The sequence below is a fragment of the Aplidium turbinatum genome, chromosome 1 (assembly GCF_918807975.1).
Source record: "Aplidium turbinatum chromosome 1, kaAplTurb1.1, whole genome shotgun sequence".
Classification (NCBI taxonomy): domain Eukaryota; kingdom Metazoa; phylum Chordata; class Ascidiacea; order Aplousobranchia; family Polyclinidae; genus Aplidium; species Aplidium turbinatum.
The window spans coordinates 34,153,460-34,175,991 of NC_137472.1; the positions used below are offsets into that span (position 1 = coordinate 34,153,460).

At 36.8% G+C, this 22,532-nt stretch overlaps 2 protein-coding genes across 2 annotated transcripts in view; both read left to right on the top strand.

The window, feature by feature from the left end:
* Window positions 1-19,652, top strand: part of LOC145776066 (cytochrome P450 2U1-like) — a 53,905-nt gene extending 34,253 nt beyond the window's left edge. Inside the window, exons 6-9 of the mRNA XM_082587474.1 lie at window positions 9,148-9,263; window positions 15,446-15,590; window positions 16,033-16,196; window positions 19,335-19,652. Coding sequence (XP_082443600.1) covers window positions 9,148-9,263; window positions 15,446-15,590; window positions 16,033-16,196; window positions 19,335-19,652 — 743 coding nt within the window. The remainder of the gene's footprint in view (window positions 1-9,147; window positions 9,264-15,445; window positions 15,591-16,032; window positions 16,197-19,334) is intronic.
* Window positions 1-22,532, top strand: part of LOC145775955 (malectin-A-like) — a 232,060-nt gene that overhangs the window by 69,523 nt on the left and 140,005 nt on the right. The gene's annotated exons all lie outside the window — the stretch shown is intronic.

Here is a 22,532-nt window from a genome sequence, read left to right on the forward strand (position 1 = left end):
CAAGAAACGAGACTTACAGTAGTTAAATTTAGTCGATGTATTTGTAATTCGCTCAAATATATTGTCCAGTTGTGAAAAAAAATGTTTTCACCCTTTGAAGGTTGGGGGGGGGGGGGCTGTCAATTCAAATTTTTTGTATCAACAGTTGTATCTCTAAAACCACTGAGGCTGCGACTACGAGATTTCTTGACTTTTTCTAACTTTTATTCACCTCTATTGAGCTGAAATTTTGAGCGAATAAAGGTTATAAATTGAGAGATATAATATAAGGCATTTCTCAGCACATCCTCTGAAATATTTTATATTCTATTATATGTTATTTTGCATTATTAGGCTATATTATTTTGCATGAAAAATATAGATTCAAATGGAGATTATGAAAAAAAAATTTTATCACAACATTGCAATGCATGTTCTTCATTACTCTACCAAAAAATAATGTGTAAAATCACGCAATCGCAAAATAATCCAAAAGTCATAAGTTACCTCAACATTTCAACGTATATGAGCAGTTCTAAAATTCACATAGTTTTAATTTTCGGATATGCTCAACGTGAATAATTTTACAAAGTGAATCTCAAATTTAAACCGTGCCTTAAAAAATAACAGAGATATCACTCCTAAAGCATAAGAAGAATCGACAGCCCCCCCCCCCCCCCCAAACTGAGCAAGACTCCAGGAGCCCAACCTTCTAAGGGTTAAAACACCTTCAGTGCCAATGGGGTTGTGCGATCCACTCGGTGGCGCTACATCTGGGTCCTAGCAACACGCTCGCAGTGATTGCTTCAAGCTTTAGCACGCTTTGCGTAACGCGCGTACAGCTGATATGGGTGGGATGGGGGTGCGGTGTTGTGTTGATGTGAGGGTAAGAAGGTGCATATTACCAAGTTTGATACATTTTAGGCTTGATTTAACGTTGCTGTGGCTATAAAAGCAAATAAGTAAATAGGCTTTTCGAACACATTGCATGACAAGGTATCGACTTGTGGTGACAGGCAGAGAGGGAGACAGAGCAGTTTTTGTAGCTATAATCCTTTAATAATGTCCTTGAAGTCTATGATTGTGCTGTCTCTTCCTTGTAATAATAAATTGAGATGATTTAACTCCGTAAACATGTCAGTTAAATAAGCAAGATTTTCTTCAAAATTATCAGCATTCATCACATCAATCAATTTTTTTTCAATCATGCCATTTTGTTTTTGGATTTGTTTGGCAGTTTGCTTTTTTTGCATTTCACTATCAATTTTATTCTGCATAAATGCCTTTACTTCTCTTCTTAGATGAAATAATCGATTCAAAGCATTTGCCTTTTGATGACATTAAATAAAAACTCTTCTTTAATGTCATCTTTTATTTTGTATGGGACGTAAACTAGCATCTGTGTACAAGATCGAACTCCAGTGGACTCATCCACTGCATTGCTGAACAAGCCAGATTCTTTAATTTTCTTCACAACAGTCTCCTTAACATTTTCTGCCATTTCAAAAATTTGTCTGCACTTTTGTTGGGTAGTGAAACTTGCATACCCTGCCATCACCTTTTATATAGGCTACTAAGTACTTATAGGCTACTTGCATACTATGCCTTAACCATTTATATAGGCTACCAAGTAGCCTACTTGCATGTTTAACTGTATGATGATTAATGAATCAACCATGTTTGATGGGTGTGCGGAGCACACACTCTGAATATACGCCACTGCAATATCCAGGGTTGCCATCGACATGGACCCCAAAATAAGGACAACAGAAAAATTAAATTTTCATACAAAATAAAACAAACGTTTTTGAACAAATCTCAGCATTTATACGAGCCATTATATTTCACATGCCATATTGTTTGCCAGAAACAATGTGTTCCAGCAACTCATTGTTCGTAAAAAAATACTCTGTGTATCTCACGACAACTCAGGTCTAGGTTTACTTTTACTGTAGTAGGGATTTGGCTGTCATTCTACTAAGTTTATTCACTAATTGTTGAAAATAAGACAAAATAAGGACTCAAATCAAAAAGAAGGACATTTCCTAGCAATAAGGACAGTAATATTTTTTAAGATAGAGTTCTTCAAAATAAGGACAAATCTTAGAAATAAGAACAGTATGGCAACCCTGGCAATATCCCTGGAATGGGGTGAATTACCGATTAGGTCCGTGTTGTGCACCGTCTTCCTGGCGTTCAATTAAAAAATGGTTTTCGATTTCGCCATTTACTCGACAAACCTCCTAAGAAACTCGAGTTGCTAAGCGATCTGTTTCCGACGACCCTCCCTACAGTACACTTAGTTAATTACAAGCACTTTTGCAACTTTATGAGAATTCTGTAACTTTATGAGATGTTTTTCTTATTTTTGTATCATTCTGCGTTCCAACCTTCTAAAAACAAACATGTTTTGATAACTACAATGCATATCCGAATCATATTTTAAGTTATTCTTTCGCCCACGCATAACCAAGCGCTGTACGACGCATCGTCTATATGCTGCGCAAGGCTAGTTCTCGTCTAGAAGGACCCAGTTGTACCGCCGCTAGTGGTTTCGTGGTACCCTGTCGCACAACCCCATTATAAAGCATTATTTGGAGGAATCCCCAACTTAAAATAACATACAACAGTGTTGCCAGTTAATCAGTTGATTTTTTTCTTTCCGTTACACAAAAAAATAGGCTAATATTTGGCATATGGATAAAACACACTGGGAAGACCATTGATGAAAGTTTAGGGAACAATATGAATAAGTAATATTAACGGTTTGCGTTGTTAAAAAAAATTTTGTTTGATCAAAAGCAAGTCTTGTTTTGAATAGCCTAACATTACTTGTGCACACAGTTTGCTTGAACATTCAAATTTTGATCAGTAATCTTGTTTTCGCCTGACTTGTAACCAAACTTTAGCCTTATTACCCTCACCAATTGAAACTTTTGACATGTTTTATTTGAAATATCAATGCTAAGCCTTTCGATGTAGGGGTTTATTTTCTTTCGATTTTTAAAATTCCTTTCGATTTTTATGTGGGGGCACCTTGACTTAGATAACCGCATGGTTTTTTCGGTGCCTCCATGGTGTAGTTTCCATATCAAAAAAAGCGATTTGTTATAACTCCTGATGTGTACATTGAAAATGAATGTGGAGCTATGCCGAAATAAACTTGATTGATTGATATCAAAGCACAAATAGACTAACTTTTTCGAAACAAAAATTTGTTAAAATTCCATGACGTCATAGATTGAAATGAACCAAAATTCAAGGTGAAACTTCAATCAATCAATGTTTTATTTGTCAGTAACAGGAACATAGTACATGTTTGAAATATGCAAGCAATATACACAATGCAAAAGTTACACAAGTTTCCATACCGACAGGGAGACAACGAGACGACCATGCGGTCTACTAGTCCAGGGCCTCCCAAAATTTTTTGCTCGCGACCCCTTTTAATATCATAAAATGTTTCGCGGCCCATTACGATTAAAATGATGAACAGTGCGAAATATGCATTTGTGATATTTATTGAAATCTAACCAAAACCAAAAACAATTTACCGTTCTCAGTTCAGTTTGTTTTTATTTATTTCTGACCATAACAACGAAGCCTATGGGCAGCCAGGGGCGCGGGAACGATTTTTGACTAGGGAAACGTTCAAATATTACGTAACTCCTTCGAGGTGGGGGGTGTTTATGCAAAGCGTTACGTTAGCGTCACATCGGAGGGGGGTGGGGGTTCAAGCAAAACGTTACGTAACTCTTTCGAGTACGGAATGATAGTTTTTTGTGCTGAATTCGTAGTGAAAAAGCGTTACATGGGGGAGGGGGGGGGTCAAAAATTCGGAAAAAAAGGGTTACATAATATTTGAACGTTCCCTAGGGGGGCAGGATTATGAAAACAGGGCACTTTTGTTGCTGAAAGGCCAATTTTTCTTAAATTTTTGTACTTTTTGTATGTTGCTTGTACAGAAGTGTTTGTTGGGTCTTTAATTTTTAAGTTATATAGTCTGTTTTTAGTTTTGATGGAGTTCAAAATTCCTTTAGTTAGCCATGGTTTGGTTTTCAGTTTTCTTTCTCTTCGAGACAACAGTCGTAAAGGTGCATGCTTATTTAATGTTTCATTAAACGTGTCGATGAAATGACTAAATTTACCATGAACTGAATCATTCCTTTCTTTGTAAGTTGGTGTATAGAGTTTTCACAACTTTACTTTTGCTTTACTAATTTCTAACCTTAACCCTTACGAGATTGGGCTCCCTGGAGTCTTGCTCAGTTTGGGGGGGGGGCTGTCAATTCTTCTTATGCTTTAAGAGTGATATCTCTGTTATTTTTTAAGGTACGGTTTCAAACTTTGGGATTCACTTTGTAAAATTATTTACGCTGAGCATATCCGAAAATTAAAATTATGTGAATTTTAGAACTGCTCATAGACGTTGAAATGTTGAGGTTACTTATGACTTTTGGATTATTTTGCGATTAAAGCAATTGTAGCGTGAGTTTACACATTATTTTTTGGTAGAGTAATGAAGAACATGCATTGCAATGTTGTGATTAAATTTTTTTTACATAATCTCAATTTGAATCTATATTTTTCATGCAAAATAATAACTTTTCCACGCTCAAAATAATGCTCGCTCCTTGACTAAAAGAACAATGCTTCATCAATTACATGCAGTAATGAGATTTCTGAACGCGTGTCACACCAATTTAGATTATGATCTTGTGACCTCGGTTCCAAGAACAGCAACTCCTACGCTTTATTAACAAATGTAGACCAGCTGAAGAAGCAGGGTGGCGTTTGTCAAATACTATTATGTAATCCACGAAACGAATGGAAGATCATGCAACAAAAAACGCGGTTTAAATGCAATGTATTGTAGTTGCAACAGCGTCTCTCAATGTAAGTTCAATGTGAACTCGGCTACATACAAGGCTAGTCAGGGGCGCCGGAAGCGGAAGGGCAAGGGGGGGCACCTCAATTTTTCTGCAGATGGAGGGGCAGGGGGGGCAATGGTGCCCTTTTAAAGTCATGTAAGCTTACTGCACATTTTGCAATAAAACAGTTTCTGCTATTCGCTTTTAGCCTAATTATAATCTTTCATTTTTGCCTCAAAATAATATTTACGGCACAAAATTTTGCAACGCAATACAGGCCTTAAAACTCGTTTTTTTTGGCAGCCATTGTGGCCTACCGGGAGCTCCTTCTCGGCGGCCAAATCTGCGTGCTTGGAGGCCAAAATAAAAAACAACGATAGCACAAGGAAATAGAATTAAACTTACAACAATGCTAAAATGATCACTTAGCGTTGTTGAAGTCTGGGCCTGGACGACGTCCTACAATAGAATCTTTGCACCACGCAATAACTGCTTTATCGGGATTGTAATCCAGTACTGCGGAACCATCTAACGACACTCGCACAAGTGTCTCCAATGTGGCTGATTAGAAGTTCGCTACTCCTCTAGAATTCTTTTTAGCAACGAAAAACAACGTTCGACATGTGTTGACGATGACGGCAAGGTAATAAAATAAGTATTTCAATGATGTGAAGGACATTACTAAAAGAAGCATGATTTTTGCAAAATATGATCAAAAAATGTTTTCCTCTCGGATGTCAACTAACCTAGTTCTCCTTTTTAACAACGATTCAATGTCCGACAACATCGAATCGACATAAAAACGATAATATTGCCAGCCGATGTAAATTAGCACTTCGGATTAAGACTTTGTTAAGATAAACGTCGGGAATTACAAACAAGACTTACAGCGCTGGTGATTGCAGATGGATATACAGTAGAACTCGGTTAATCCGGATTCGATTTGACTGGCGATTCCATCCGGATTAGGCGAAGGTCCGGATTAACCGATGACGGTTCTATCAAGCCTGACGTTACCTAGATAGAAGGGTATCGGTAAAAATCACCGAAATTGAACGCATTAGTGTTGTCATCTGCCAATTCCGAGACGCGCGATCACCACATTAGCGACCCAGTGATAGAGTTCTTTTGAAATGCATGTAAAATGAATGTATTTTTAGACTTTGCGTCTAACGCAAGAACACACTGGCAAAAGTTACATCTTCAGACATGCGTGTCGGAATAATCTGTAGTCACTCAAAACTTTTGAAAACAGTTAGGCTACCGAAGACGAGATTCTATGGAAAACTTACGAAAAATCGGGCAAATCCAGATAAAGCGATAAAGGGCAACTTTTGTCCGGAATAGGCGAAGATCCGGATTAAATAATCCGGATAATCCAAAGCTGTTTCTCAAGAAAAAGATTACAAATCATTTGTACTTCCAGTTTTATCCGGATTAGGCGAAGATCCGGATTAACCGAATCCGGATTAACCGAGTTCTCCTGTATTCCATCAATAACAAACATTCCCGCACAATGCAACAGTGGCGATTATGACGCGCTGACCTAATTTTGCGTCACTCTTTGATTCTACATATTTTTGACAGTTAATCCACGATCATTCTATTGCGAAATTAAATAATTGGCTAGAAGAGACCGGCGGCCAAACTTGGACGATTGAGGAGGTAGCACCGGCGGTCATTCAAGCACTACTTAGCGGCCATGGCCGCAGGCTGCTTTAAGGCTTGACAATAGATTACATCATTATAACATAGCATAATGCTCTTTGTATACCGGACACTTGTAGACTATCATTACTCAATAGCTTACGTAGTGAGCTGATAGATTAGCATTATCGCTATGTCTTATCTTAAAACTTGAAAAAAAATTGGCCTTTTAGTAAACAAAAGTGCCCTTTTTTCGTAATCTTGCTCCCCCAGTCAAAAATCGTTCCGCCGCCCCTGAGGCTAGTACTAAGAGTAAGATTACCCGATAAAGTCGATGATGCTCTACGTAAACAGAAGTCAGAAAGAAATTCAAAATAAAACAGTTACGGTTCATTAATTAACAGAACGTCACAACGCTTTTCATCAAAAGGAAAATCTGTAATGCCTCGGGTCATTTTCTTGTGGATTCAATAAGCTCTCTAAGATTCATATGCCACACACTAAAATCCAAACAATATTTAGATTTATTCAAAGTAGTATTTATTATGCGTCAAATCATTGTGAACCTGGAGAAATACTTTACAAGGAATTAGCTGCCTAACGGGCGTTTATGCGATAAAAATATCAGTTTGGCAGCAAAATATTGATAAGTATTTTGATTTGGTTACAGCAATACCGGACTGCAGCAATTGGCACAAGGCTCTTGCAGCAACGTTTTTCAACTTGATTCAATGGTAAAGCAACATGTGTTCTGTCAGGTTATGTACACACAAGTTCAGAAATATTTAGGAATATGCAATGAGGCACATTGAAATTACAAGTGGCTGCACATTTACAGTTCGATAATACGAGGAATTGAATACAACGCTAATACAATCATTTCGACGTGGATTCAACATTGCAAGATGATGTAAACATGCGCGGTTTGCAATTAGATTACTTCTCTTCTGTCCTTGTTTGTATAAAAGTCATAAAATCAGTCGTTGTATCCGTGCTAAAATTCAGCTATGCTCAAACCGCATTATATTGATATTTTCTAAATAGAAAATGGATTTATACAATATGAATACAATACTGTTTCAGCATATAAAAATGCTGAATTTTACATCGAGTATTACGATTAGTTTTATGACCCACTTTTTATACAAAAAAGGATAGATGATTTTGATAAGCAATCTAATTGCAAAACCGCGCATGTTTACAAGTATTCAACGTCTTGATATGTTGAATCAACGTAAAAATGGCTATCTGTCTAATGAAAGAAAAAAAGGAAAATCTTTCATTGAGCTCCGCGTTTTATTTAGGATGTGGTTGAAGCCAAAGTTTATAAAACCGCAATCATTCAAATAGTTTATTCTGCGCAAAAGCAAGCCCAGGACCATTTTAGTTCCTTGATTGTGCTCAATATATCTCGTAATTTCGTTTGATTTCTGATCCATTCGGCAGTCTTTTTATCTCGCCATGTTAAACCCATCATGATTCGTTCATGTGCTCTCTGCATAGTCTTAGTTTAAGTGTTAATTTCTTTGTAAGGTTCCAAGTTTCTGCACCATATGTAGCGGTTGGAAGGATGCATTGATCGTAGACTTGTTTCTTGAGAGAAAGAGGCAGTTTTGACTTAAATATTGAACTTGCTCTTCCAAAGGCTTGCCATCCAAGTGATATTCTTCTTTTGATTTCATCTTCTTTATTGGAGTTGGTTGTAATTTTTTGGCCAAGATATATATAGTGATCAACTTTTTCGATAGTCGTTCCGTCCAAAAAAATATTGCTGCCGATGTCTGCCAGTTTGTTAAACATAACTTTCGTTTTGTTAAAGTTCATAAGAAGGCCAATCTTTTTGCTTTCTGTATTGAGTTCACTTAGCATTGTTTGTAGTTGTTTAGGTTGCTCAGATATAAGGATGATGTCATCAGCAAAACGTAAATGGTTTATGTATTCACCATCAATTTTGATTCCTTTTTCTTCCCAGTTAAGTTGCTTAAAAATTTCTTCTAAGGTTGCTGTAAAAAGTTTTGGAGATATTGTGTCACCTTGGCGTACCCCTTTTTGAATATGAAATGGTTCAGAGTCTTTGTGCAGCCGAATTATAGATGTATTTTCCGCGTAAATGTTATTGAGAAGTTGAGTGTATGATTGGTCAATTCCCTGTTTTTCAAGTGCTGAAATGACAGCTGATGTTTCAACAGAGTCAAACGCTTTTTTATAATCTATTAGTCCAAGGCAGAGTGGGATGTTATATTCGTTTGTTTTTTCAATTAATTGGTTGATAGGCTAGTGCAGGTGGTCCATGGTTGAAAACCCTTTCCTAAAACCTGCTTGTTCTCTCGGTTGGTGGTAGTCCAAATCTTTATCAACTCTGTTGGTAATTACTCGGGTAAAAAGTTTGTAAATTGTTGGAAGAAGACTAATCGGACGATAGTTTCCCAAGTCTTTTTGGTCTCCCTTCTTATAAATTTCAAAATACGCCACAAAACCAACTAACTTTGGGGATTTATAGAGGAGCAAGAGGAACTTCAAACGGGCAACATTAGATACCCAAGGGGGCATTGTTACGTCATTACGAGTGACAATGGGCGGATTTGGAAGTCCTTGGCACTGAATTAAAAATGCTTTTAAACTTTCTAAGCTTTTTGTTTATTTTTTATAGAATTCATGCGCGCAATCGTCAAAGAACACGAAGAAACATTTGACGAAGACAACGTTAGAGATTTTATTGACGCTTTTATTTTGGAAATGAAAAAGAAGAATGATTCAAGTTTTACTGTAAGATTAGGCATATTAGGTATCTTCAGTTTAAATTGTCTTCGCTCCATATAGCCTACTAATCAAGGCGATCTCTATAACTGGCCTGGACACCACGCGCCCCCAGTCAAAAACTGGAGGCAGATGGTATAAATACACATTTTCTCAATAAGACTACATATTTTTGGAGTCAAGATATTTTCTGCTAAGCATGGGTCAATAGCAACTACTTGGGATTGATGCAGGTTGTTTAATGTTTATGACATCATAATGATATCATAGAAGATTATAATATTTTGTTTAATTGATGCATTTATATAATATATACCTTGTAAATGAATGTACCTTGCTTGTTGGCAGCACAAGAAAAACAGAGAATAACACAAAACCTTGAAACTATTGTAACTCAGCTTATTGCATTCCACATAGAGCAGGAACAACCAAATTTTTCAGTACACAAGCACCTATTAATTAATGTATTTGTTGTGCAATATATAGGCTACTTAATATCGTTGCTGCGAACACTTTATTTCTGTATAAAATCTGTAAATAGTCCTTGTTTCAATAGTCCGTTACGTAATTTCAATATGTGTGTGTAACTGTGTATATTAGTTTGTTTTTGTGATGTTGTTGGGTTCAGTCGTGTTCTCATTGCTTTAAGAATTGGCGCTCCAGTTGCTCCAGGAACGAGGAGGCGACTGATTCTTAACTAATTCATCAACTTATTTTAAAGTATCAGGTTTGGTGGCCGTGCTTAACCATATTTATTGATGCATATACCGCAATATTAGATCCTTTCATGCACGTCTTAAACCATTAAGGTTTTGCCACCTTTTCCTTTTGTTGGTTTTGTTACTGTATTTCTTTTTCACAATATCATTCCTTTTGTATTCTGACAAAGAAAAATAAATTGAATTGAATTGAATGCAACAAACTTCGTACCTCAAACACCCAACATAGCCTACCGTATATAACATTGCTTAATGCTTATTAAAACATACTTGATATGCAGCTTTTGCCTTTTTAGGCCAAACTTGTACATTTCACATACAATTCTCAAGGGATTCACTTAAATAGGCTACAGTAGGTTGTGACAATATTGTTTAATGTTTATACATGTTGGCCTTGTTGGGTGTGATTGAGCAGCAATTTATGATATGCATTCAGTTGGGTCCACACATATTAAGGGGTTGCTGTGTTACCAAATACGAGGCCAACATTAGAAGTTATGTGTTTTTAGAATCACAACTTTTCAGATTGAACAGTTTGTTAGTAACGTACTGCATATTATGATTACTGCAACTTTAACAGTTTCTGAGATGATTCTTTGCATGACAATGGAGTCATTGCTTTGCATAACTTATTGAGCAAAATATTGGATAAAGTAGTACAATGTAATGAAGTCATATTCATAAAAATCACTTACATAATACTGAAAAAATGTGCTAAGTGGCTTTTGGCAAACATTTAATTTTACAACCAAAAGTAAGCTATAGCAAAAACCACACTACTGACAATCTGACATGTTGCATCGTTTGGTACATTTAAGCCTCCCCGATTTAAGTACTGGGTATAAGAGCCAAATTTTTCATAGTAAAAGAGAGTGCTGTCACTACAAATTTCCTCTTTCATTGTAACATATCCATTATCCAACTAAGTAAACAATGGCTTGCAATTCATCAAATGATAATTTTTTCTATATGATAGGCTAGCCTACTTGGCAATCCCTCAAACACTTCCACTTCTGATAAAACCATTCTGTATGAGCATAGATTGCAAACATGCCCTGCTGATGCACATACAGAAGAAATGTCAATTCCCTGAAGCAAAGCATGCTTGGTCTTGCTTATTGACAGTTTTTCGGAGACCTGCTGAACATTTATAAAATATGTTCCCCCACAACCTTGCCAAATAATTTCTCAATCTGTTGAAACCTCACTGAACATAACAAACTCATGATCTGCTGATAAAACGCTTCGAGCAAGATCAACTAGACCTAAGCAGGTATGATGAAAAGCTGAGCTTGTTAAACTGGACAACTGTTGCACTTGTTTTCTTTGAACTCTACCCAATCCATACATTCAACTGAATTAGCCAACTGTGTTAAAATTTTCGGCTGAATGTCATTCTCAGATCTTACAACATCTCTGACTAGATCCTTAAAGCAGAACTTAGCTCCTAACCCTTTCACATTGACAATCTTCCAAAACTGAAGAAACATTTTTATGAACTTATTTTTGTGTTTAGTCAACCAAGGTTTGCTCGAAATTGTTTCAAAATGTCTGAAAAAATACCTAGGCCTATGGACTTGGTTTCGATCACAGATTATATCACCAATATGTGAACAACACTGCTCAAGTTTATCGATAATAATGATGATTTGATCATATTGACAGTCTGCTGTTAAATGATGAACTGGTATCATGTTTAATAAGAATTCGGACCACCAAGAAATACTTAACCATAACTGCTAGAACAGTGGTTGCTGATTGTTTAGAATTATATTGAGCTTTCCAAAAAAAATCTTTCTTCCGTGGTAAGACATACTAGGCTTGACATAGGCCTATATTTCGTTTATAAAAAGAAATAACGTACTGGTACTTGTTTCTGGCGACTCTGCAATGTATCTAAAATAGTTTTTAAATTAAAACCTTGCATATTATTAACTTTTGATGCAATTCTAGTAAGAGTGCTCTCTCTCTCTCTCTTCACTATCCTTGGGTAAGTGATACATTAAAATTTGTTTATTTCCATCATAACCAGATCTGCATCCAGCACCACACTCAGTACCATCCAGTAACACAACACTTTCTGCCCATTATCACTTATCACATTAGGGCAGGCGGTGTCTCTAAACTACAAAACATATATGTTACTTTCAAAAGCACACAATTTAGACTAATTAGCTGGGATTCAATTTTAACTCAAGTACTAAACATATCTAACAGACTAGCCTGCTGGCCTCTGCAGCTTTACTGCCAGGCTAATCTAGTTTCACACATAAAAACTTCAAATTCTCTGGAAAAAACTGCAGTGCCTAGTTTAAATTTATTGTTATTAAGCATATTTCGCTCCCTGAATAACAATGCACTCGCAAAAATCAAAAGCACTTTGTGTGATAGCTAAAAACCTCGCTTGAACCATCTGCCTCCAGTTTTCGATTGGAGGCGCGCGGTGTCCAGGCCTGTTATAGAGATCGTCTTGCTACTAATCTACAATGCATTTATGCAAAAGTGTTGCCAAATGTTTTGTACATTTTTAAAATCAAGCAAAAAGATATTTTTAATCTCTAGCTAAAAAATCTACCAATGATTTCCAATCAAGCATCTATCAACATTTTCAAAAATTGTATGACTTAAAACAAAAGTGATCTGTTGTCAATTCATCAATCAGATGTAAGCCTAAATATTGGTGAACTCGTATATTTGCAAATTGTAGAGTAGCCTAATTGTTTTAAATGCTATAAAATTCCTAACACCAATGCCATCACAAGTGATCTTGATGAAAGATCGCTTTACTTTGTGTTGATCTTGATGGACAATAAGATCAAGATCACAATAAAATAGAAACTTACTTACAAGATAGAGACATTTTTTTAGAACTCGTACTGTACAAAGTAATTAGTGGTAATTGCTAACATTACGCCATTGTTAATATGATAGATCGCAGTTGTTACATTAGGCTACGGTACAATAAACTATACGAATAAAATAGCGCCATAACTATCGAGCTTCCACGACAGGAAGCAGCGAAAAACTGCAGAAGCCATCGAGTCAGCTGCTTCCCATGTTCTTAATGTGAGCTGGAGCCAGTTGTTTGAAAAATAGCTCCGACTCCGATGTATTTCAAAAGATGCTACTACTATAAATGGCTGAATTTACATAATCTAACAGCAACCCTTCACAAAATTAAGAAATTATTTGCGTAATCAGACGTCAAATTAACGAATATATGTTGAAACGCAGTTCCGCATGACATTTTGATGAAAGTAGCCTACCTTAAATTTCATAAAGTTGTGCCATTTTTTAGCAACAGTTGACTGCAGGCAATTTTAAGCTTTAGAAATTAAATTGATATGTCGTCATTATTTTATTGAAAGTACTTTTCGGAACCTGGAGCTGGAGCCGGAGCCGGAGCGAAGGTATCAATAAGCTCCGCAGCAGAAGCTGGAGCTAATTTATGATAAAAGAGAGCTCCGGAGCTAGAGCTGGAGCAACTTAACATTTACGCCTGCTCCAAAGCCCTGGATGAAACAAGCTAGGCTGATATTCAGTAGAATCGAAAAGAAAAAAAAGAAGTTGTTTGCTGCAGCAATACTCAAGTGAAGTCCTGTGATCAGGCGCGGATCTAGGAGTTTTTTTTCGGGGGGGGGGGGAGGGGGGTGGCAGAAAATTTGAAAATCAATTAAAAAGAAAGAAAAAGATAAAACCTATATAAACAATGATACTACGACATATACGATATGCTATAAAATAGACATTTAAATCAGCCATTTTCATTAATTGTGAATATTCAAAAAAATAAATTTTGCTTGAATAAAAATTGCTATGCATGCAATATAAACTTGAAATCTGGTTTAAAACCCTGTATAAAACCTGGTTTAAAACCCTCCATGACCAATTGGATATTTGTATGTTTGCAGGCATATACGGTAGCCTAATTGATTGAAATTCTAATAAAGACTAAAAACTAGAAAACAGCCATTCAAGGTTTCAACCGACGTCATTTGGTTCAGCGTTGGTTTCAGCTGAGTCAGCTCCAACAAATGTTGCTATTAAAACTTATTTAAAGTTGTATGAAAGAAAATAACAGAGTCTGATCGATGGATAATTTCAACCATAATAATAATAAAAATTATCTCTCCCACCCCCCCGTAATTTGTCTAATTATCGCTTTTGACAAACTTTTTGTGTTTTTTGAGAGCATTTTTTGTCAAAAATCTTAGTGGAAGCATTGTAAATAAGAAATTGCGACACAATTAAACCATATTAACCCATAAAAGCAGAAATATGTCACAATGCCCACGGATCAGCAGTAACTTTTATCGCAAATTGTCCATTGTTTATTCATTGTTAGCCTACGTATTTAAATCATTCTTATAAAACACTCTCTCTTTACAAAAGTGGTCTTTTCGAAGATCAACAGTTTGGATTTTAAGAATAGCCTAAAATCTGAAAAAAAACTGACATTCTGAAATAAAAAAATACCTAAGCAAGCTAAATCGTCTTCAGCAAAAGTTAGACAGATTTTCCTATCGCCAAAAAACACGACGCACTTTTTATAATCTATAACACACCATGACTTTTCGACAAAATATTACGTTTGGGTCTGAAATAGACAAAACATTATGTTTGGGTAACTGGTATCAATTCAAGGAAGAACTGTGCCCTCTACAAATAAGAAATTTCGTTAGGTAAAAAAAAAAAAAATTAGGTCAAAATAAAAATGGCCCTAGTTAGCCTATTTACTTATCAATCAGCGATCGAGGAGTTAAAAGTAACAGTTTAGGCTAGTAACACCAACTACCATTACCCAGGTTGCTTATAGTAACATTCGTGATTTTTGCAACATTATTGATTAAAAACTTCATTATTTTATATGTTTGGAGAAAGTGATCTTGATCTTCAAAATCCTGGGTTTTAAAATCACGACACCCGGGTTTTGAAATTTTGTCCAAACCTAAAAACACTAGTGGGTATTAGCAATGGGTATAGGCTCATTCGTTACGTCATGCCACTAGCGATCAAAAATAATTTAGCACTATTTATTGTCATTTTTCCAACTCAGGAATTCCTAAAAGCACACGATATAAAACACGCAGTTGAGATTAGGGTTACCATCCTAAAGAAGTTTTGAAATTACTTTGAAAAATCAGTAAACTTCTGTACAGCAGACGAAACTGTCATTTTACTGCAGAAAACAAAAGTCTGGTCAATATAGCAAAATACATAAACTTAATTTCTGAGCCTAAATCTTTGCTTGTAGGCTAAGTTACATTGTGCAATGCTGAGTAATATCTGGGGATTGTGATTAACGTTTTTGCGGTTGGCCGGTTTTTATAGTCATAATTTATAAAACAAATGGAGATTTGGCCAGTAACATCCTTCAAGGTTCTTTTAATTGCGATTTATTTTGCGTCCGATTGTTTCAGAAATCTTTAGTTGCATGAAATAGCCTATGTTGAGTTATCATTCGTCCAACAGGCTTCCCAATTAGTTTTCTACGTACGATCAGTCTTCACAGCTGGAATCCATTCAACTTCCAGCACTATAAATTGGAGTTTGCTTTGTCTCATCCATTATCCTGAAGTTCAAAACCAACTTTACAAGGAAGTGATGGAAGTTATTGGTTGGTAGAACTGGCGATGTAGCCTATTAAATAACATTGTGCCGTAAGCCTGTAACAACAAACCTTTGTTATATTTTGAACTCTTTCTGTAGCTTACCATGCTTGGGCTTGTTGATATCAATGGGAGAAATAGCAACCCATGCACTTTATTACTCATGTTAAACACGTAGCCTATGCCTATAAAGATAATGTTGTTACCGGTATCTTTTCAAGAAACTACAAAAAAACTTGTTTTTTGTAGAGTTTTAAAAAAAATGTTTTCGTATTCTACTTCAAGTTTGCTCTAATTTGCGCTATTTACAGAACCTTTGATCTCATCAACTGGTTTTCAGGTCAAATATAAAGGCTTACAAGTGATTGAACGCATTCTTTGAGAAGCTTTTAAGTTACCGGTGCTGTTTGCTTGGACTTTCATTTTAACTACGTAACTATTTATTCTTAGGACCCAATGGCAATGTTTCAGTAACCAAACGAAAAAGCATGCCATATACTAACGCGTTCGTAGAAGAAGTTTTGAGGTTCCGTACAATCGCACCTTTCGCTGGATTTCACAAAACCTCCGAAGATGCTAATTTAAACGGATATTTTATTCCAAAAGACACTTGGGTAATTATTAAGATGCTGTCCGCACTGCAGCAATGCGTAATAATTTATGGTTCTCTTCAGCCTAATCCAACGGTGGGCAAACTGCGGCTCGCGAGCCGCATGCGGCTCTTCAACATAAATTTTGTGGCTCTTGCATTGAATCGTAATATTACAAAAAAATTAGAATTATACTTTATAAATGTTATCTCGCGCTGTCAACCAAGCATTGGCGTACTTAGGGTATGGCAGGCCTGGCTCGAGCCATGGGCACCACATTGATATGGGGCGCAAAAATCAGTTGGTATAAATTAAAATCTTCAAAATCTAATTTGCGCCCAATATAACACAAAGATCAAAAAGGAGCCTCTTTTTTACTGTAGCCATTGTTAAACAATGGAATTGTGACGTTGCAAAAGCAACATTGTGCTTCTCCTGGTTCATTTTGCGTTCACTCAGCAACAATTGGAAGTTTAGTAAAGTCGCTAAGCAGCGATTAGTTGAAGCCTAGAAGTAGCACCAGAACTTACTTACTCATTTTTCTACAAATTTATAACTTTGTAAAATGAAAGCATAGTGCAACCTTGACAAATGAACACTTAGAAGAATTAATTCACACAGCATTAACAACTTATCGTCCAAATTTTCAGAGATTAGCGAGTCAAGTACAAAACTGATATGGATAAACAATCATTGCGTTTTTATTGCTGTTATGTTATTTTGTGTCAACTGATTTTGCTGCTCGCTGGTGTTTATGGTTTACCTGCAAGCGGCTCTTTCTTTGAACAACTTTGCCCACCCCTAGCCTAATCGTTGTTTCAACAACAGGTAATAATCTACTGGTCCGAATCTATTGCACAATGCACAGTAGTAGAGAGAACTCAAGCGATGAAATTGCTTTGGCATTAACAAGAAATCCCATATGCGCTTTAAACAAATGATGATGATGATGGCGTATGAGCGATCTTTCCAGGCTAGATTGGAGGGCAGGAAATCTTCAGCCACTCAGCAGTCTCGTCGTCCAGGATTCTCAGACCATGCGCACCGTGTGGAGGCCGGTGGGTTAGGCAGTGGTGGATGACATGGTCTGCGGTCTGTTCCGTGGCACCACACTCGCATTTTGATGAAGGAGCCAGGCCCCACTTGTGCATGTCCGAACGAAAGCGGCCGACGCCAGTTTGCAGGTGGTTAAGCTTGACCCACGCAAGCCTTGCGATCCATCATCCCTGGTGGACGGGGATCGGCGTCGGGTATGAAGTCACGGAGCGTGGAGGTGTGATTTTGCCACTCCGTGTTCCAGATGTGGTTCGTCCAGTTTGTTTAAACAAATGATAACGTTTATCGATTTTTTTTAAACATTTTATTAATCGGTTAATTGTGCGAATCTTTATCTTTGAAGTAAGAAAGCGTTTTTGGAAACTTAATTCTGGTAGTTTTGCGTACTTGTAGAGCAAGGGTCTCAAACACGGGGCCCGTGATGCATTTCTGAACTTTCGAATAAGTTTGATTAACAATTAACAATCTCTCTTATTCACCATTCACTTAATATAAAATAAAATTTCCTGTAAAATTGTTTAAAAATAACTGAAAATGTTCATTCAACTTCACAAGACTTCTGAGCACAAACCTAAGGTAACGCCATTTTATTACGTGCGAGAAATCCGTATTGTTGTATCACAATCACATCTTCAAGGATTTCGTTTAATCCGCGGTTTTTGAGAGTCGGTTGCATGATTTTTACTCTCCAGGTCCAAGTCTTTCCATTTGCATTTTTTTACAATGTTTTTTATCTCTTTGTTCTTAATACTATTTCTTTTTTTGAGATCTTGCATTCTTGATGCGATTTTATTATCTCTTTTATTGCGTCCTTCCTGTGTTATTTTATTTATAGAACAGTGATGAACTGTTTTATCAGCATCGACAACGCACCGGAACAAAAGTATTGACACTACGAGAAGAGCACAATAAACATAGCAAGGTCAGAAACTTTAAAGAACCGGCCTGCACCATCCGCGGCGGTGGAAAACGTTGTGATTTTAGGGTGGTAATGTACCCGGGGAAAGGCCCATCAGCTTAAGTCTCGGGGGGCAGGCTGTGGAGTTGAGGTGCCTGTGGAAGGAGAGTATGGATCAAACATTCGTGGACTGTAGGGACTGTCCGCAAAATTTAGAATGGTGAAACGGGTCAGAAAGACATGCTTAACTTTCCGCAATGCAAAAAGGTATTGCGGCCCCGGGGTTAATTCACAAGTGTTCATTTGGCCCTCAGAGCAATTTGAGTTTGAGACCCTTTTTGTAAAGCCTTTGAACCATTGACACAACGCAGTCATCAAGATTGGAGGACTATTTTTTTATTGTTGTTAAAGTGTTGTTGTCTATGAAGAATTCCGCCCACTGAGTTACGCGAATGGAGAGCTGTTCTTGAAATACTTTGCTCAAGCGCACACCAAGAAAATTGAATTAACGCTGCTCGATCTTGCTGCTTCTTCATTTGTAAAATCGAGCGTTTGAAATCAACTGAGCTATTTGAACGAAACCTAATTTACATTTAAAAATACGGAAAAATAAGCGTAGGCTAAATCCGAAATACCTATTCCAATTGTGTGCAGCAAAATTCGCAAGCATAACCTTGAACAACAACCACAGTTCATTGATTTTTAGAGAAACAAATAAAATCAGAGCGATCAATAAAAACAGTACATTTGGTAACGAGTAAAATTAATTAACAGAATTATCGCTGCCGGAAAGGCTGTTTATCAAAATTCTTATTCAAATACAGTATAAGGTGAAGAATAGGCCTACTGGCAAAGCCGCCTTTACGGCAGCGAAAGCTTTCTAAAAATATTTGATTAGTTAAGCTACCAAACCTGACTGCTTTTACTTACAGCCCTTACAGGTACCTATCTAGAATGATTGTACTGTAGAACAAAAAAAGAATGATTGACTAGCAAACATATCACTGGCAATATCATGCTAGTCAAGTTGGATGTCAAATTTAAATTCTGAAACTTTTCTTGAATGGATGAAATCTCATAATAAGTGTTCAACGAATTGTGAAAGTTAGGCTACTGGTTGTTTAAGGTGTGTAACTAAAAGAGAATCTTTTTATCTAATCTTGATTTAATTATTCGTTTTATTTGAAAACGTTGCGGAATTTTTTCAGGTTTTGCTAAACCTGTGGGCAATCCATAATGATGAAATAGTTTGGAAAAAACCGCAGCAGTTTCGTCCGGAACGCTTTCTGGATGACAAAAGAAACTTTATCCCTTCCAACAACGTCATCGCCTTTTCGATGGGACCACGTAGTTGCTTAGGGGAACAATTAGCCCGAATGGAACTTTTCATCTTTCTAGTTGGAATGATCCGAGATTTTCAATTCTTGCCTGATCCATTTGCCGATGAACTTCCGGATATTGAAAACGGATCAAACGGAACTTTCTTTATTCCTCTTCCATATAAACTAGTTGCCAAAGAACGATGAAAGAATTTCAGCTATCAAACAAAACAAGATTATTTTAAAACGTTTATTGCAGTTTAGCCTAGTTATTTATCAGAGTTTATGTGTGGATAATGTAGGTGTCTTTATATTTATAGGTTAAATGGGGACTTGTTTGGCACAAATTTCAATTTCAACTTTAGTCCTACTTTCAGGATACAAAAGATATTCTAATAAAACTAAAATAGTTTTATTAAATGGACACTGTGGTGCATCGTTTTCTCCTCATGTTGGAAATTCAAGTTGTGCCAAGGGCTGGGAAGTTGGAGAGATTTTGACGTGTCCGGAGTCGTCACAAAAAGGCGGATTCGGCTTGAGATAAAACGATGAATACAGTAATAAAAGTTTTGTTTGCAATTTTCTTTTTGAAATAGTGTGTCTTGTTTTCCGTATTGCGCTTTAAACAGTGGTTCCCAACCCCTTTAGACAAATCATTAATTCTGCGGACCCCTACATAAGTTTTGCCTGAAACTCAATTAACAGGCCTACTATTGACTATCGTAATAATTATGCTACTCAACCACTGTATTGTGTCATATTGCATTGCCGCTATGACGCCTGCGGCAAATATCAGGTTAAACAGTTGCTCAAATAAGAAAATGAATGAATTGTTCAAGAAATGTCAGCAATATTTGAATATTAAGGTGACCCAAAGTGCCATGCCGAAAATTTTTCAACGTAAGCAAATTTAATGAGAGGGCTGTTGTTGCCTTTCCTGAACTAAACGACTGCACTGTGGTTGAGTTTTTGACAATGCAACACGCATGTCATCTTCAACGTCCAGGCGATTTCGATGTTTAGTTTTTATTGTAACAAGAGCTGAGAATCTTGCCTCGCAATGGTAAATGGTTATGAATGGTAACAAAACAATAATCGCTTGCTTTGTCAAGAATGGGTAGGTTTGCAGTTGTGAGCACCACAATTCTACCACAGTTTTTGAATGAAATTCAATGCGTAATAATAACTCTTTTGATCCCAAATCAATTAGGTCATCTTTACTGAGATCGTCATCGCTAATGTTGTTCAAGTCAAAAAGAAAAGGATTTCGAATTCATGTTTCAACTTCGTTCGGCAGTGTTTTAAATTAAAATAATGTTGAAATGAGATTTGCAGGGTTTCCAAGCGGGCGCAAATTTTTTTTTTTTTCATAGAGATCAAAAAAGTATAGCCTATTCTCTTTGAGTTTCATCCATCAAGATAAGATCTTCTAACATTGGAAAGTTAGCGTAATTACCTGCTTCCAATCTGCGTTTCCAAACCGACAACTTGGCCAAAAACGCTTTCAGTTTTTCAGCTACATCAATTATTGTCACACCTGGTCCTTGAATGCCACGATTAACATTGTTAATATGACCGAAAATATCGGCTAAGTAGGCCATGCCGCATAGAAAACTTTTACTCTCAAATAATTTTGAGAGGGGACTTCCTTTTGCTTTCAAAAGAGTTGATACGGTAGGCTACTTCATTGTTAGCTGCTGCAGTCGTTTTAAAACTTCTCTAGACAACCAACGTACCTCAGAATTATACAAAAGTACTTCGTAATCTGATCCTACTTCTTGACAGAGCGCTTTAAAAGTACGGTGGTTTACAGCTCTGCTTTTGATGAAATTAATGACTTTCACGCAATTCGTCAGAATTTCTTTGAGACTTGCTGGTAAAGTTTTTGTTGCTAAGGCGTACCTGTGCAAGAAGCAATGGGTAACAACCACGCGAGGAGCTTCGTTTTTTACAAAAGCAGAAAATTCGGATTTGTTCCCGAGCATAGCTGGTGCTCCATCCGTGCATATACAGTAAAACAACTTTTTTTTTCTCCAAAATTCATCAAGGTAATCACGGACCCCTAAATGCTTTTTCACGGACCCCAGGTTGGGAACCACTGCTCTAAAACCTTACCAAAGTAAATATAGAAGTGTTTTCTCTACTCTAGTTTTTGTAAAAGTCGCCATTTTAATTTCGATCCCAACTCAAGCAAAATTAATTTTCATTTTGAAAAAATGAAAATTCTTGCAATCCTAAAACACCTGACTATACTAAAACCAAAGTCGTATCCATTTCTAAATTACATTTGGTCTACATTGCAATTACAAATGCACTGCAAACAACAGTTGGAACCACATGCAAGATTTGAGAGAGCGTTTATTCGTATAATCCAGGGGTCACTAAACTACGGCCCGCGGGCCCCACCAGGCAGCCGGCATGTTGGTATTCTGTTTTTATCATTAGGCCACCACAAATGGGGACAGCCTAGGCCAAACTTGGAAAGATGTAGTGTGTTTTCAAGAGCACGATGCCCCTGTAGTGTATCACAGCAGGGAATAACTTTTCCAGCAATCTTTCGATTTTCATCACAACTTTGCTGTTCCACCGCTGACTTTGTTATTTATTGTGCTCAATTCAAGTCAATGGAGATTCAAAATAGTTATATTTTTCGCAATCTGCATCCGGCCCGCAGCTGTTAATCTCGCAACAATCCGGCCCTCAGAGAAAAAAGTTTGGTGACCCCTGGTATAATCGTACATTCATATGAGAGAATGTTTATTCGTTCATTATTAGCCTGCCATCAAAATACATTATATTCACAAGCATATGAATTGCCCAGAATGCACCAACAGTTGGAATTGCACAAGGTGTTAACGTTTTGCAAACCAAGTTCTTGTTGAGCTTTTGCTGTCTGGTAACATTTACATCTTCACTTTTACTTTTCAACCACAATTTCAACAAACTTGGGTTGTTTAGGGCAGCCGTCTTCGACCTTTTTTCTATCACGGACTGGGTTTAAAATGAAAAGAGCTTTGCGGGCGGCAATAGAGAGAAACGATATTTGATACCTATTTACAGTATAGCCCACTGTAGGTTCTAATTTTT